This window comes from Onthophagus taurus, chromosome 7 (genome assembly GCF_036711975.1).
Source record: "Onthophagus taurus isolate NC chromosome 7, IU_Otau_3.0, whole genome shotgun sequence".
Lineage (NCBI taxonomy): Eukaryota > Metazoa > Arthropoda > Insecta > Coleoptera > Scarabaeidae > Onthophagus > Onthophagus taurus.
Window position 1 is genome coordinate 7,060,787 of NC_091972.1, and position 15,435 is coordinate 7,076,221.

Sequence of the window (15,435 nt, forward strand, 5' to 3'; positions counted from 1 at the left end):
GCCGTTTTAAGGTTAAGAGTTAAATTCTTTTACGGTTTTTAGCTATTATACGAAATTAATCTTAAAAAATAAAACCAAATGGAATATGTGCAAAATATTAATTATTATTAACTTAAATAAGGATTATTACGTTATTTTTTACCTAAATTAGATTTCCTTTGAAGAAAAATTTTATGATAATTCTTGTAGTTTTAAAACTTCAAATTAAAAGAAAGATGGCGCGTTTGTGCGATGTGACTGAAGTTGCCTATTAAGTAATAATTAAAAACAATAACTTTCAAAAATAAAAATGTTATCATTTACATATGTATCAAAACTTAATAACAAAAATAATCAGTAAAACATAATAAAAGTACACATATTCTTTAATTTCATTAATAGTACCAACATCTAAAATAATATTTAGGTTGCCAATAAAAAACAGCTTGACATCTGACAGTTGTCAATACAAATATTATTATAATTTCCATATTAATTACACAAGTTCGTGTTGAATCTTTATATTTCCGAGTGTTAATAAGCCCTAAATTAGCGTAAGTAATGAATTAATCATATTTATATTAAATATATCTTTTTTTTGGATAACATAACCTCAAAATATCCAAAAATTCTTTGCTTTTTGTAAATACATATAAAAAAGAATTAATTGTTTTAGAACCATGGCGGATGTACGTGATATCTTAGAATTAGATCAACCTTTAGCTCCAGAAATTTCGAGAGAAACCATAATAGGCCAACGCAAACAACGTCCAACAACCACTACAAAAATGTCAAAACGACCCGAAGGAATGCATAGGGAAGTTTTCGCCCTTCTTTATAATGACAACAAAGATGCCCCGCCTTTATTCCCATCCGACACAAGTAATGGTTATAAACAAACCAAAATAAAATTAGGAATGAGACGACCAAGAAAATGGGAATGGATGCCATTTTCGAATCCTGCAAGAGATGATAATGCCGTTTTTTATCATTGGAGACGTCCATCGGATGAACCAAAAGAATACCCCTTTGCAAAATTTAATAAAAAAGCTGACATTCCAACTTACACCGATAACGAATATAATCAATATTTAAAAAGTGAATGTTGGAGTAGAGAGGAAACTGATCATTTGATGGATTTAGCAAAACGATTTGATGTAAGATTCTTAATAATGGCTGATCGATATGATAGCGAGAAATACAATAAAAGATCTATTGAAGATATCAAGGATAGGTATTATAAAATTAGTGGGATTTTGGGAAAGTTAAATGGGGAAAAGAAGGTTTATACTTATGATGCAGATCATGAAAGAAGGAGGAAGGAGCAGCTGAAAAAATTATATGAAAGAACGCCAGAACAGGTTATTTTTGATTCAAAATTAATGCTAAATTATACACTTTTGTATGGTATTGCAGATTGATGAAGAACAATTCCTTCTTGGTGAATTCAAAAAGATTGAAGCTCGTAAAAAGGAACGTGAACGTAAAACTCAAGATTTACAAAAATTAATTAGTCAAGCCGATAATCAAAATGAAACTCCAAGAAAAACAGATAAAAAATTACCTAAAAAGAAAATAGCTAATCCTTCAAGACCATCGAAAATTGATACAACGGTAATATTATTCCATCTTAACATTTTTATACTTAATTTATACAAATTATTTAGTAATAGAATTCAAAAGGGCATTAATTAATTAAATTCTATTTTTAAATTTCATCCAGCATATTTTACAGGCTGTAGAAACGGCAGGTATAAAATTCCCCGATTATAAAAACAGTGGTGTATCGCTTCGTTCTCAACGAATGAAATTACCCGCTAATGTAGGACAAAAAAAATCTAAAGGAATCGAACAAATGCTCCAAGATATGAATTTAGAGTTAAATCCGACACCAACAGAAGATGTTTGTCAACATTTCAACGAGTTACGTAGTGATATGGTTTTATTAATGGAATTAAAAGCTGCTTTGGGAACATGCGAATATGAATTGCAAAGTTTGCGTCACCAATATGAAGCTGTAAATCCTGGAAAGGTACAAATTTTTATTAAAAAAAGATTGATTTATTTGATTCATCTTTATTTGTAGAGTTCTTTTCCTTATATATTTTGTATCTTGTTTTCTTTGTTCAGACTTTGACGATCCCTCCTCAGCTGCTCTCAAATAATGAACAGGAAGGTAACAAACAGCTGGGACCGGAAATTATAGACGTGGTCGGATCGCCAGGCACACCGTCGATAACTTAAATGCTCTTCAACTTAACAATTAAAAATATTACAATTCTTGTTAAAACCTAGACTTAACTTATATTTAAACATGGAGATACATCATTTTTTTTCTTCATACATGGATGTGTTTATGGTTTTATGTACAATTGAGTAATGTAGCAATACTAATAATTAAAGAATATGATTTCATGAAAAAAATGAGATAATTTTTTAACAGAAACCCTTTTTCTTAACAATAAAGCAAAGAAAATGAAGAAAAATGGAAATTTCAGTAGCATAGAAACTTATAAACTAATTATTTGTGTTTAAGGGACCATAATGTAGTCTGTTCTGGGTCGCTTCCTTGATTGTGAGACATCATCATTGTGCTCACGTTTCTTTTGAGTATTCTAAATAAAAAAAAAACAACAAATATCAAACAAAAATTGAATCTCTTTGATTGATTAATAAAGGAAAGTGATGGATACAAAGTGGATATGTTGAGTTTAATATAACATTACAAAATCAATTTATTACCTTTTTCTCCCAATGTTGATGAAGGTACCTTAATAAAATTCCTGTTTTTTCCGTAACTATCACTAAAAGAACCAATAAACTCTTAATCCACATAAATATCTAAGAGATTTTGCAACTTACCTTGTTCTGAAGGAAAATCTTTTGTGGGCACATAAACAGACGGCCTTTTCGCTAGAGACCTATTGTTAGTGTCCACGTGGAACTTTGTGAAGTTGCTTTCGTTATACGACGGCAGACCTTTTAAAAATTCCGCAACGGACTTGAAAATGAATGAAATATTTAAAGAAAAAGTCGTTTCACGATTAAGGTTATATATTCAATATGGGTTTTTAACGGTTTAGAAAAGAATTTTAAACCGTATGTTTATATTAACCGACTCACCATCGTTTGTTGTATTTTTCTGATAATTTATCCCGATTAAATTCGCTTGGAACACTGAAAAAATAGAGTTATTTCTACACATATGATAAATGTCAAACAATTTGGTACAATATTTTAGTGATTTTTTTGTTTTTTTGAAGTAAATTTAGGGAATTTTTGATTTGAGGTTGGTATTAAAATTTTAAATATAGTATTTGTCAGATATGATAAAATATAGTTTTGATTTATGAATAAAATGTTAATATTACAATATAAATTGCACTTTGAATTGATATTGATTTAAGTAATTAGAAATTAGAATATAAGAAATTAACAACTTGACACAAAAACAAATTTGCTTTTTAAAAGTCCCATCAGATGTCATTGTAATAGTATTGGTTTTATTTCTCAGCTGATTATTTCCACGTTATTTTTATCAATTCTAGAACGAAATTGTGATTGATTTCACACGACGTTTAGTCATTGCGCGACTTTAATATATAAGAACCGTTTGAAACGTTGTATTCGTTAGTATTGTGGTAGGTGTTATATATAGTTGAAAGAACAGAGAAATATATGTAAACATTTTTTATTTGTATTTTAGCTGTTATAAGAACAATAACGGAAGATTCTAATTAAAATCAGGTGAGTAATCGGGAATTTTACATCCAACTTGTTGAATTATTTGTAACGCAGCCCATGAACCATATTTTATGCATTTATCAGGTGGAAAATCTTTAAATAAGCCGCTTATAAATCCAGCTGCGAAAGCATCTCCAGCACCGGTGGTGTCTTTAATTTTTTCTGTGGATAGTTTTTCAGTTGAAACAATAATTTTTTCATTATCACCGTATATACAAGTTATTGGATTAGGGCCATCTGTTATTAAAATCATTTTGCGATATTTAAAATTTGTTTGTTGAAGGAAAGATTTGTTTAATTTTAAGGCATAATCTAAAGGGGTTGAATTAGGTTCGTGGATGTCTAAGTATGCCTTGAATTCGTTGGTATTTCCAATTAAAATATCGCAATTTTCAATGATATATTTAACCATACTTGAATTTTCTTGAGAAATATATGGAGCACTCATATTATACATTAACAACTTTTTTTCCGACCTTGTCCATTGCATAATATGTTTAGTAACTTCATGTCGATCAGTTAAAAAGAATCCTTCTATATAAAAGACACTTGCATTTTCGATAAGTTTCCAATTTTGAGTAATTTGTTCTAAATTTTTAATTGAAAATGTTTCTGCAGCTCCTACATAAGCCACTAAACATCTAGTTTCGTTTTGTACTAAAGCTACTGAGACACCTGTAGATTTTTCTTGAGAAATTGCGAATCTAAAAAAATTTGTTATAAAATTGATTCATTTGCTTTTGTTTTAAGTTACAAAGTTTCCACTCCATCTTCTTCAGCGAGGCTTTTTAAACATTTTCCCTCATAATCATTTCCAATCGCTCCAATCATATAGGAACAAGAATTATTGTTAGAATTTAACCATTGAAAAACTCTTAATGTGTTTAAAACACTTCCCCCTAAAGTATGTGCACTGGAAAAACTAAAAAAACATTAAAATTGAATAAAAATTAAAAAACTTAAATACTCTTTAATGTCTTGTAATAAATTTTTCATTTCATTTTCTTTAATTTGTGATTGATCGTCGATTTTGAGGTTATATTTCTGTAATAATTTATCGTCGTGTATTTTTATCGTAATGTCCAATAAAGGATTACCAAAACCAGCCACAATCGCCATTTTTTAAAGAAAGGGTATTCCCCTAAGGGTTAGTATGTAAAAAAATAAAGGCGACGAACGTTCTACGACACTATCTAACTCACAAAGGTTGTGTAACCATCGTGTATCTCCTGTGTAAGGTGTGTGTTAAAACAATCATTTCAAGTAAGATCTAGAGTAATTACATTATTACATGTTGTGAATAAAAATAGAATCATTAATCATAAATGTGAGTTAATTATATTTGTAGAGCATTACGTTTATCATTGAAAAGTTACTTTAATACGCATGCGCTCTAATTTTTTTATTTCTACATTTTGGTTGTCATTGCCTTTTGTTCATTTACCCACAAGATAAATAAATTACGAATGTTGTTTAATCATTTGCTTATAATGTGGTTGTAACGTTCCTGATAATAGATTATGTATGTACGTTTAAAATTGACATAGAATGTGAAGGCGACGAACTTTAACCTACAAAGAATTAAATTGTTAGATTACCGTATTTGTTCGAATCTAAGATCGAAAAAAAAATTATTCTCAAAATAATGATGGTAAATAAGTAATATATTATATTATTACACAATAATGATTAAAACACAAACTTAACTTTATTTATAGTATACAATATTTCTGAGTTATTTACCACTTCATTTACACTATTATTGCTGCCTGATTCTGAATCAGTACTATCTTCTTCCCATAAAAAATCATCCTCTGAACGATCTAAGACGTTCATAATACAACATTTTTTAAATGAATGCTTGATTATGTTTTCTGCGATTCTTTTCACGCTGATTTAACCCATTTCGCAACTGTTGATGCACTAGCTTTTTTAATTTTTCCGGTTGATGTTAGTGGATGGCCGGCACTTATTAACCATAATTCTTATACTTTTCTTAAATAATCCTTGAAGGGCTTATTAATTGAAACTTCAAATGGCTGTAACACACTTGTCATACCTCCAGCTATAATCACCAAATCACCGTTGTTTTTTTTAACTTTAGTTTTTACATCTTCTATTAAATGACCTCGAAATCCATCTGGTATTAGCATATTTAATGGTTTACTTAGATATCCGCGACGTCTGTTCTATATCACATTCAACCAATCTTCCATCTTTTGCGTTAGAACTATAACATGGGAAATTTTTTTTCTAGCGAGTATTATATATGGCGGTAATTTTTAACCATCAGGAGTAACACATAACATTACCGTAATTGGCTGTTTTTCGTAACTAGTTGTTATCAGTTTTATTTCTTTTTGATCCTTCTCATTAACTGTGTAATTACGAGGTCTATCGACTAACAATACAATTTGATTAAATTCATACTTTTTTCTTTCTAAGTTGAATTACTTCTAAATTTGATGTACGACGTCGTAACAAACATCCATATGATTGATGGTTACAGACATGCCTTCAAAAGCCATGCATCCCATGAGTTCACCTGAGTTCATCCCAATAGCTTTTTTGCTTTGTTGAATCAACTGATGTAAAAAACAACTTGCAAACTGATCTTAGTATGCTTCTGGTCATCTTAATGTCAGCCTGAGGTGATTTATAAGTATCTATTAGCTACAAATCAAAATAGTGCCAGTCTCCGAAAACCGGGAAAGATATTTTTGAGGGGAGGTGGAATTAGGTCCTGGTAGAGAAATCCTCTAAGGAATTATCTGATCCTCGCGCCTAAGTATTCATAAGAGTGCTTCTCTACTTCGGACTCAGACTTGATCATAATCCGCATGAGATTCATATAAATGTACCCGAGTCCAGATATAAGGTTAGGTCTGTGTCTGGAGCTGATCTTTGATCTTGATCAACGAATGACGATAGGTCGATAGTGTCCAGTTTTTTGGATGCTCCAGGAGAAGTTATGGTTTCTTGATTTTGATTACTCACCAGCCTGGCAGGGACGAAAATATTTGATCCATATTGAATTGATTAATCTTTAATATCTCCATTCATATAAAAATTCAAGAAGACCTTAGCAAATATAGCAGACTCTTAATTCTTTAGATGGAGTCTCATATCTGATTAGGTCTTTGGTATGTTCTTCAAATATGTTCTCATCTCATTTTTAGGTATTTTAGAAGATGTAGCATTACTATCACTGCCAGACATTTTCTTCAAAACGGTATTTGCCGTAAACCCGTAAACGATGAACTGCATATAACTTTTTACGTTTCAACGATCGCAAACAAGCCGTTCATGTAACGGTTAGGGGAATCCCTGTATAGATTAAGTTGGGAATCACGAGCGCTCGAGCCGGGAACCAATACATATAGGTATAAACAGTTGTAGAATTCGCAAAAAATAATCCATTTATAAAGTTGTGCAAATTTCATAAAAAATTAAGTTGTGTTGCAAATTATATATGTTCCAAATTATCGTACGATAATGAGTATCAATGCATTATTGTATACGAATTGAAATAATTGTATATATACGATAATTATCGTACGTTTGGCAACACTGCTGGGGATTCACCCAAGCGAATTAGATCGTGCCAACATAATTCGAACAGTAAGTTAATAATATATAAAATATATATATAAAATTCTTATTTTTGTTATTATAAACAACAAAAATAATTGTGTGAATTATTTTTGTTTGTTTGATTTAATTACTTTTGTGATTTTGTGTTTACATCATATTTATTCAAAATTCCTTCGAATCTAAACCGAACGATTATATAGTAAAAGTAGTACACCTTAGATTCGAACGAATACGATACTTTCATAGGATTGGTGTGCGTTTTTACATGTTACAAAGTATATTGTTTGAAGACAAATTATGTTTATTAATTTTTCCTTTACAAAAGAAATCATTTTTGCTCACAAACTAAAAATTTTAATACATACAATTATGATAAGAAAAATAACAAACAGTTAACATTATTAAACTTAAATTTGGCATTTTAACTCGAGTGATTTTGCAATAAAACTAAACATATCGGTAACTTCATCGATAATTTTTGATGTTGGTTTTCCCGCACCATGTCCAGCCCTGGTTTCAATTCGAATCATAATGGGATTTTTCTGATGAGACAACATCCCAACTTTCCGTTGAATTTCCGCGATAAATTTCAACGAATGTAATGGAACAACGCGATCATCATGATCTGCTGTTAACAATAAAGTAGCTGGATATTGAATATTTTCGTCATCCGGAATTTTTATGTTATGCAATGGGGAATATTTGTATAGATATTGAAATTGATCGGGTTCATCTGAAGAACCATAATCAGTTTTCCACGCATAACCGATGGTAAATTTATGATATCTTAGCATATCTAAAACACCAACTTGACAAATTGCCGCACCAAATAGTTCTGGTGCTTGATTAATACAAGCTGCAACTAATAATCCACCGTTTGATCCACCTTGAATTACTAATTTATCTTTACTTGTATATTTATTTCCAATTAAATACTTGGCTGCGTATTGAAAATCATCGAAACAATTCTGTTTGTTTTCAAATCGTCCCCCATTATGCCACTTATCACCGTATTCCCCACCCCCGCGTATATTTGCCAAAGCAAATATACCATCAAAACAATCAATAAATGTTAATCGTGTAACCGAAAACGATGGTGTTAATGTGATATTGAAACCTCCATATCCATATAAAAGACAAGGATTTAATCCGTTTAAAGTCATTCCTTTTTTGTTAACAATAAACATTGGAATTTCAGTTCCATCCTTACTTTTATAAAAAATTTGTTTGGTTTCGTATTTATTTGGGTCAAAATTTTCCAATTTTGTTTCATAAAAGATTTGTGGTGAAATTGGAAGTTGACTTAAATCGACTCTGTAAATAATGTTTGGTGTTAAAAATGAACAAAATCCGTAAAACATTTCTGACGAATTATGTTTTTGCGATATAGAAGACACTGTTCCTAGCTCAAGGGGAAAATCGTAAATTTTCTCGCCGGTTTCTAATTTATGAAGGGACATCACATTTTTGACGTCACGAAGATAACATAAAACTAATTGATCATTATTAACAGGCTTGGCCCAATCTAAAACGTCGTTTTCATGAACTGGAATTAAATCCAACCATCGTTCATTTAAATTATCGAAATTAATTATGATTAATCTATAATTTGGTGCGTCTTTGTTAGTACGAAAAACAAATTTAGCATCAGTGTTAGCAATATATTCATAATCTGCTTCAAATTCGGTTACAACCGGATGTAATTTCAATAATCCAGAAATTTTGTCAATACCTTTCAATCGAGCAAAATACAACAAATTATTTTTAGTTCCTTTTATAGATGTAACAATCAAATATTTTCCGCAATTACTAACTTTAGCACCTATTCTTAATTGAGGATCTTCAAATTGAACAACAACAACATCATCAGATTGTTCAGTTCCCCATTTATGATAATAAAGTTTCTGTTTTTCATTGCTATCTGTTTCTGAGCCATCAGATTTTCCTTCTTTATCCAAATAAGCTGAATAAAAAAATCCTTGATGGTCATGTGTCCAAGTCATAGAAGTAAATTTGACTTTTTTTAATACTTCATCATAATCTTTTCCTGTACTGACATCTCTACATTTTATTTCTAACCAATCGGAACCATTTTTACTTAAACCGTAAGCAAAATATGCACCATTTTCGGAAAAAGCAACCCCAGATAAAGCTGTAGTACCATCTTCTGATAATAGATTGGGATCCAAAAATACTTTAGCTTCACCATTTAAATTTTCTTGTACATAGATTACATTCTGATTTTGTAAACCAGTGTTTCGGAATTGAAAGTATCTATCTCCATGTTTATATGGTGGTGAAATCTTGGGATAATTCCACAAATCGGTCATTTTCTTATTAATTTTATCCTTTAAGGGATAACTATCGATGTAAGGCCTAGTAACCGCATTTTGAGCGTCAACAAATTCTTTGGTTTCTTCCGCATCAGGATTTTCAAGCCAACGAAAAGGATCTGGAACTTGAATTCCATGATAATCATCTTTGATTGTATCATCTAATCGTGCTTTTGGGTATTCGAAGGACATTTTTCTTAACGTTCGAACGACAACACGTTGAATTTTTGAAGTCACGAGTCGAAATGAAATAAGCATTAATACATAACCTCACTTTTTTAAGTCGATTCTCTATTGTGGATTCTAGGCTTCTTTTATAATTTTATCTATGTATGTTTAGGATTAGTTATTATTTTTTCGAAATAACACAATCTTATGCCAGTTGTTCTAATATTGAAATATTTTTAGTATAACCTAAAAAAATAATGAATTAGCAATTTCAAGTGTCAATTTGACGTATTAAATTTTACAAGTTCAAGTTATTTTTCAGGTTTCGTGGTAAATTCATTTAAATTTGTTGCGTATTTTTAATTATTTATTAAATTTCATCAACATTCGTCAACAATTAAATAAAATTTTAATGAATTCTGGTTTTAGTTTAGTTGAACTGGCGACATCTGTTGTTAGTTGTTAGAAATGAGAGGACTGATATACTAGTTAGTTTTGTGAAAAATATAAATAGATAATACATGGAAATGTAATAGATATTAAAAATCAATGCTAAATTATTGTTTATGTTGAAAATGACATTAAGAAACCAAAAATTACATTTTTATACAACATCAATTTAAATATTGTGTAAATGTAAAGATGGCGCTACTTGAACCTTAACTGTCAAAGTGTTATTGCTAAGATCGTTTATATTTCTCAATTTAAAACTGGTTTTTATAAAATCTCCATATCCCTTAGGATATTTTTGTCATTCGTGCTACATATATGAAATTATTAATATAAACTAATTTTCGTTTATTGGATGTAAGTCATTACGAACCTAACCTTAAAAAGTTCAAACAAGTCAAATAAGGACGAATTATTAAGTTATTAAGTTAACTGGTTCAATTAATTCATAATAATTAACTTTTCCTATTTTAGATTTAGAAAATAAAATGGCTTCGACATCAGAACTTATTCCAAATTCATCCGGAATTCACCAACTTGATAAAGAGGCTTACCCTCCAGCTGATTCAGATGATGAAGATTCTTTTGTAGTCTTAGACAGTTATGGTCCAAGAACTCTTCAAATGGAAGTGGAACCAATATCAACATCTGGAATTGAAAAAACCTTAAATTCTATTACTGAACTTGTTTCAAAACAGTCTTTGTCTTCTGGGGAAAGCTTTAAAGAGATTTCATTACAACAACGATCTATGGTAATGAATGCAAATTCATTTGCTTCAATAAGTGGTGAAGAAATTCAAAGAAACGTTGATAATTTAATTTCTGAGAATACACAGTTAAAAGATACTTTGGCGCAAAATAATGTTACGATGAAGGTGCAAGTGGACAAAATAACTAAATGGCAAGAGGAAGTTCAACAAGTTCAAGAGTCTCATAAAAGAAAGTTTGCAGAAATGAAAATCATAATACAAGATGTAAATATATTTAATAATAATGTTTAAAAATATTGATTATTTTGTTTTATAGCTGAAAAATGAAAATGAAAAGTTGAAAGATGAATTGACAGAGAAGAATAAAGTAAAAGAAGTTCATGTTGTTGATGCAAAGACTGAAGAAAATGTGATTTTAACAAAACGAAACGATAATATATTACAATTTGAATGGGAAGCGGGTCAGAAAAAAATTAAAGAAATGGAAAAAGCTTTAGACATTATTATAAACGAAAAACAAAATTTAAGCGAAAAAATTAACGATTATAAGAAAGAAATTGCTAAATATGAAGAAGAAATTTCCAGTTTAAGAGCATCACATGATAAAGTAAAATTTGAATATAACTTTAAATAAATTTATTTCATTTTGTTTTTCAATAGGTTTTCTCTGACAAAAGCATTTGGGTTATAACTGAATCTGAACTAAACAAAGAATTAGAGAGCATAAAATTAGAATGTGAAACTCTTAAAAACGCAAATTTAAACGTGAGTAATTTAATACATTTTTTAATCATACATTGAATGTGTCATTGCTATAAAAAGAGATTATTATGTTTTTATTATGACTCATTTAATAAAATAAATTGAAAAATCAGTGAAAGTTATCTAAGATATGGTTTTAGATTTATCTTAAATGCGTTGTAGTTAAAAATACATTATCTCTAAGGTTTATTTCAATTTATAAAATGACTCATATTTAAATTTTAGTTAACACAAAGTCTTCAAGATGCTAATAATAAACAAAACGACCTCAAACAGACTCTTGAAGAAAATCAATCTTATTTAAGCACTGCTCAATCGGGAGTTGTTGAGCTTCAAGAAGCTTTAGCAAATGCAAAACAACAATTAATGGCCTCTCAAATGCATATTACCGAGTTAAAAGAACAACAAGCTAAAGAATCTGCGGAAAGAGCCTCGAACGAAACTGATTTGCAAAAGAAACAGGATCGAAAAGATCAAATGTGCAATGATTTAATAACCGCTTTAAGAACCCAAGTAAAAAAAAATCTTAGTTTATATTATTTTTTTATTCTACCATTGTTGACGATTTTTTTGCTTGTAGTGTGATCTATTCCAAAAAGATTATGAAACTGAACGTGCTCTTAAGGAAACTATTTTAACGGAGAAAAACGCTGTAGTGGATGAATTGCAAATGTTACAACATCGTAATATTCAGTTGATTGAAGAAGTTGATCAATTACGTGGAGGTTACGTTCCTGTTCGAGCTGAAGATGTTGCTTCAGCTCCTCCACCGGTTAATAACTATGTAAGTATTAGTAATTATATTTTTAGACACTTTATTGTAGTGTAATATGTTGTTCCTCAAATCTTTTTAGGTGTGTTTGATTTCTTCTAACTTAAAATGAAGGGAAATCTACAATTTGAAAATTATAAGTTATTTTTATGTTTAAAATATTGATATTGTCGCCAATAGATACGAATGTAATTGAGCATATTGGTGCAAGAACAACTCACATGGGACAGCTCCATTATTTTTTGGTTGTCTCTCAAAATCCTAAAATTTCAAAAAAATTATAGGATTATGAGAATTCAAGTTTTATTTCTGGCATTAAAGCTAAAAATAATCTCTTAAGATAAAAAAAAGCTCTCCTTGCAGACAGCTCTAATAAGCAGACATGTGTTATAAGCGGACAAAAATCTTGAAACCAACCCCAAACTTATATTTTCATGTATAAATTTCTTTCCCATAAGCGGACATTATTTTTTTTTGCATAACAGGCAAATATTTTTAATAAACAGACGCGTAGGTAATGAGACGAACACATCAAAGTAATTTGTAATAGATATTTACCGGCATGTTTTCGGGGATTCCTCGTTTTACGAGTTTTGTTCGTTTGCGTGTAACTTTGCGTTGAAATGGCTTCAAAGGTGGTAAAAAAACAGATGCTTATTAACTTTAACGTTAAATGTAGTAAAGGAGTGGGGATAGATAATGTAAAATAGCATTCTTCTGAGCATTCTGGAAAGGAATGAATGGTGGGATGGAGAATGTAGGGAGGCAAGGAGAAGATTGAGGCAGTGGCGGAGAGAAGAGGTTTTGGTGTACAGTTACAAGGAGACAATAAGAAGGTACAAAGAAGTATGTGGGACTAAGAAAAGAGAGTTGAGGTTGAGGGAGGCAGCAAAAATTAAGGAGATAAGACGGGAAGGGGATGTGTGGAGGTATTTGAAGAAGTTCAGGAAGGAAAAGGAGGAGCCTGCGGAATGGAGAAGTCACTTTATGAATTTGTTGGAAGGAGTAGAAGAAGGAGAATCAGCCTACTCAACTCCTCATACCAGATTTATGCGAAAATACTGCTGGGAAGATTGGAGGACGTCCAGAGACAGGAGAGACGAATGCAGATAAGAGAGGGAACATACAATGAAAGATATGGGGACATAATGACGGAGGGGCTTCGAAAATCCTTGATGAAGCAAGGGAGTTAGGTGATTCCTGGGCGGACGATGGTGTCGGCTCTGCGGAGAGGATTGGGAAACCCTAGAACATATGTTGAGAGGATGTAGCGAGTTAAGAGAAGAGAAAAGGAACCGGAGTCAGATTCTGGAAGAGGGGGGAGAGGGTTGGGGATGGATGAGGGAGGTGGTTGGGACGAGGGTAGGCAGGAAGAGGGGTGATTGGGGTAGTTGAATTTGGTTTGTCATATATTGTAATGAAAAAATTGTAAACTTTTAGTTGACAATAAAAACTCTTATATATTTAACTATTGACCAAAACCTCGATACAGAAGATAAGGACTTGGAATTTTCGCTAGAGACAGAAAATGTTGTAATTAAGGCAAAAAAGGATGAAGTAAATGCAATCACATTTTATAACGAAGCATTGAATGTAATTTGCAAACTAAAATCATTCGTTATTCGCGAATAATTATACATAATAAGTATGTACTTTAATTTGAGTAGTCTTTTCTCATAAGCGAACAAAAGTAATTTCACTGCCACTGTCTGCTTATTAGAGCTTTCACTGTATTAAAAAAAATCGCGATTTTCCTTCATTTTAGAGTGTAATTTGAGCTTTATTTTGGGCAGTAATCACTCAACAATTAAAATGAAACAAATTGTATTGATTACTCTCAGCTATTGCTTATATATTTTGAAGTCGCTAACCTACTATATGTGCTGTGAAAAGAAAAAAAATTTCTTCAACTATTTAACAAGAATTTCTTCAACAATTTTACTTTAAATTATATCTGGATGAACAAATTTTCTGAGCATTATTTTTAATTTTTTTTACAGCAAGAACAATCATCGCGTTACTTATGTCCAATTTGCGGCCAGAGATTCCGTTCTGGCCTTTTATTAGAAGATCACGTAGCATATTGCGAAATATAAATCAGATAAAAATTATTAAAAATAGAATTAGAAATGGTATGAACGTTTTTTGATTGATTTTAACATCATTTTAAAAGCAGCATTTAATCAAACCTTTATTATGTTTTTAACTTGGTGTGATAAACGAAGTCTTTTTCTACAAATTTAATTTTAATATTTTTTGTTTTAGACGTATTTGTGTCCAAAATGCAGTTTCAGATTCACAAACTATCCAACTTTAGCGAATCATGTGGAACAATGTCTTAAACTTTATGCACACCCATAGAAATCCAGTCGAAATGAGTCGAAAGAATATATAATGTTGTGAATAGATATGTGTTGTATTTTTGCTGTTTATATTAATTTTATTTTCGACTCTGTATAAATAGTTTTGTAATGAATAATGATACATATTTTTTTAATGATATAGATGTTTTCAAATAATGTCGTTTTTAATGTAGGCTGAAAATATAATATGATCTTAATAATATGTAACTATAAATCTGTATTCCTTTATTAACTTCAGTTAAAATACTTTATGATTAATGAAAAATAATAACTTACGTATATATTTAGTTTATCTATTTTTTTCATTTGATGTGATACATTAACAAAGCTTATTTATTACGTCATCTATAATAAAGGTTGTTAATAAAGTATAAAATGTTATAAATAAAGTTGGTTTAAACTCGCAAATAAATATAATAATCGATTATATATATTTTTTACCAACATAACCTAAAAATAATTTCAAATTTTAATGTCATTTTTAGGACCAATGGGACGTTAGAGTTTTCCCCTTCCATTTTATATTTGAACCCCCACCAAGCTTTTTTCTTTAAGCAGAG

General features: G+C 30.3%; 5 protein-coding genes across 9 annotated transcripts; 2 read left to right on the top strand and 3 right to left on the bottom strand.

Annotated features, from left to right (window-relative positions):
- The first annotated feature begins 402 nt into the window (after positions 1–402).
- On the top strand, positions 403–2,680 carry LOC111422802 (DNA methyltransferase 1 associated protein 1). Its single transcript, XM_023056039.2, has 5 exons — positions 403–533; positions 656–1,340; positions 1,396–1,593; positions 1,703–2,011; positions 2,110–2,680. Exons 2-5 carry the CDS (start codon positions 660–662, stop codon positions 2,221–2,223), a joined length of 1,302 nt encoding a protein of 433 aa, XP_022911807.2. The 5' UTR covers positions 403–533; positions 656–659; the 3' UTR covers positions 2,224–2,680.
- LOC111422804 (DET1- and DDB1-associated protein 1) lies at positions 2,040–3,520 on the bottom strand. The gene is made up of 4 exons (XM_023056043.2): positions 3,103–3,520; positions 2,842–2,980; positions 2,722–2,783; positions 2,040–2,594 (listed from the first exon to the last, which is right to left on the bottom strand). The coding sequence occupies exons 1-4, from the start codon at positions 3,103–3,105 to the stop codon at positions 2,511–2,513; spliced, it is 288 nt and encodes a 95-aa protein (XP_022911811.1). The 5' UTR covers positions 3,106–3,520; the 3' UTR covers positions 2,040–2,510.
- LOC111422801 (NF-kappa-B essential modulator kenny) lies at positions 3,463–15,302 on the top strand. Of its 4 annotated transcripts, XM_023056034.2 has the most exons (9): positions 3,463–3,620; positions 3,686–3,726; positions 10,743–11,242; positions 11,295–11,585; positions 11,639–11,743; positions 11,966–12,253; positions 12,321–12,524; positions 14,513–14,644; positions 14,778–14,867. In XM_023056034.2, the coding sequence occupies exons 3-8, from the start codon at positions 10,757–10,759 to the stop codon at positions 14,606–14,608; spliced, it is 1,470 nt and encodes a 489-aa protein (XP_022911802.2). In that variant the 5' UTR covers positions 3,463–3,620; positions 3,686–3,726; positions 10,743–10,756; the 3' UTR covers positions 14,609–14,644; positions 14,778–14,867. The 4 variants fall into 4 exon arrangements, with proteins under 4 accessions (XP_022911802.2, XP_022911806.2, XP_022911805.2 ...); XM_023056038.2 differs by lacking the exon at positions 14,513–14,644 and having other exon boundaries at positions 14,778–15,302; XM_023056037.2 differs by lacking the exons at positions 3,463–3,620; positions 3,686–3,726 and adding an exon at positions 10,468–10,687.
- On the bottom strand, positions 3,655–5,287 carry LOC111422803 (adenosine kinase-like). Of its 2 annotated transcripts, XM_023056042.2 has the most exons (4): positions 5,007–5,284; positions 4,691–4,952; positions 4,478–4,645; positions 3,655–4,427 (listed from the first exon to the last, which is right to left on the bottom strand). In XM_023056042.2, the coding sequence occupies exons 2-4, from the start codon at positions 4,840–4,842 to the stop codon at positions 3,713–3,715; spliced, it is 1,035 nt and encodes a 344-aa protein (XP_022911810.1). In that variant the 5' UTR covers positions 4,843–4,952; positions 5,007–5,284; the 3' UTR covers positions 3,655–3,712. The 2 variants fall into 2 exon arrangements, with proteins under 2 accessions (XP_022911810.1, XP_022911808.1); XM_023056040.2 differs by having other exon boundaries at positions 4,691–5,287.
- LOC111422871 (prolyl endopeptidase-like) lies at positions 7,598–10,226 on the bottom strand. Its single transcript, XM_023056128.2, has 2 exons — positions 10,121–10,226; positions 7,598–10,064 (listed from the first exon to the last, which is right to left on the bottom strand). The coding sequence occupies exon 2, from the start codon at positions 9,906–9,908 to the stop codon at positions 7,725–7,727; it is 2,184 nt and encodes a 727-aa protein (XP_022911896.2). The 5' UTR covers positions 9,909–10,064; positions 10,121–10,226; the 3' UTR covers positions 7,598–7,724.
- Positions 15,303–15,435: the final 133 nt, after the last annotated feature.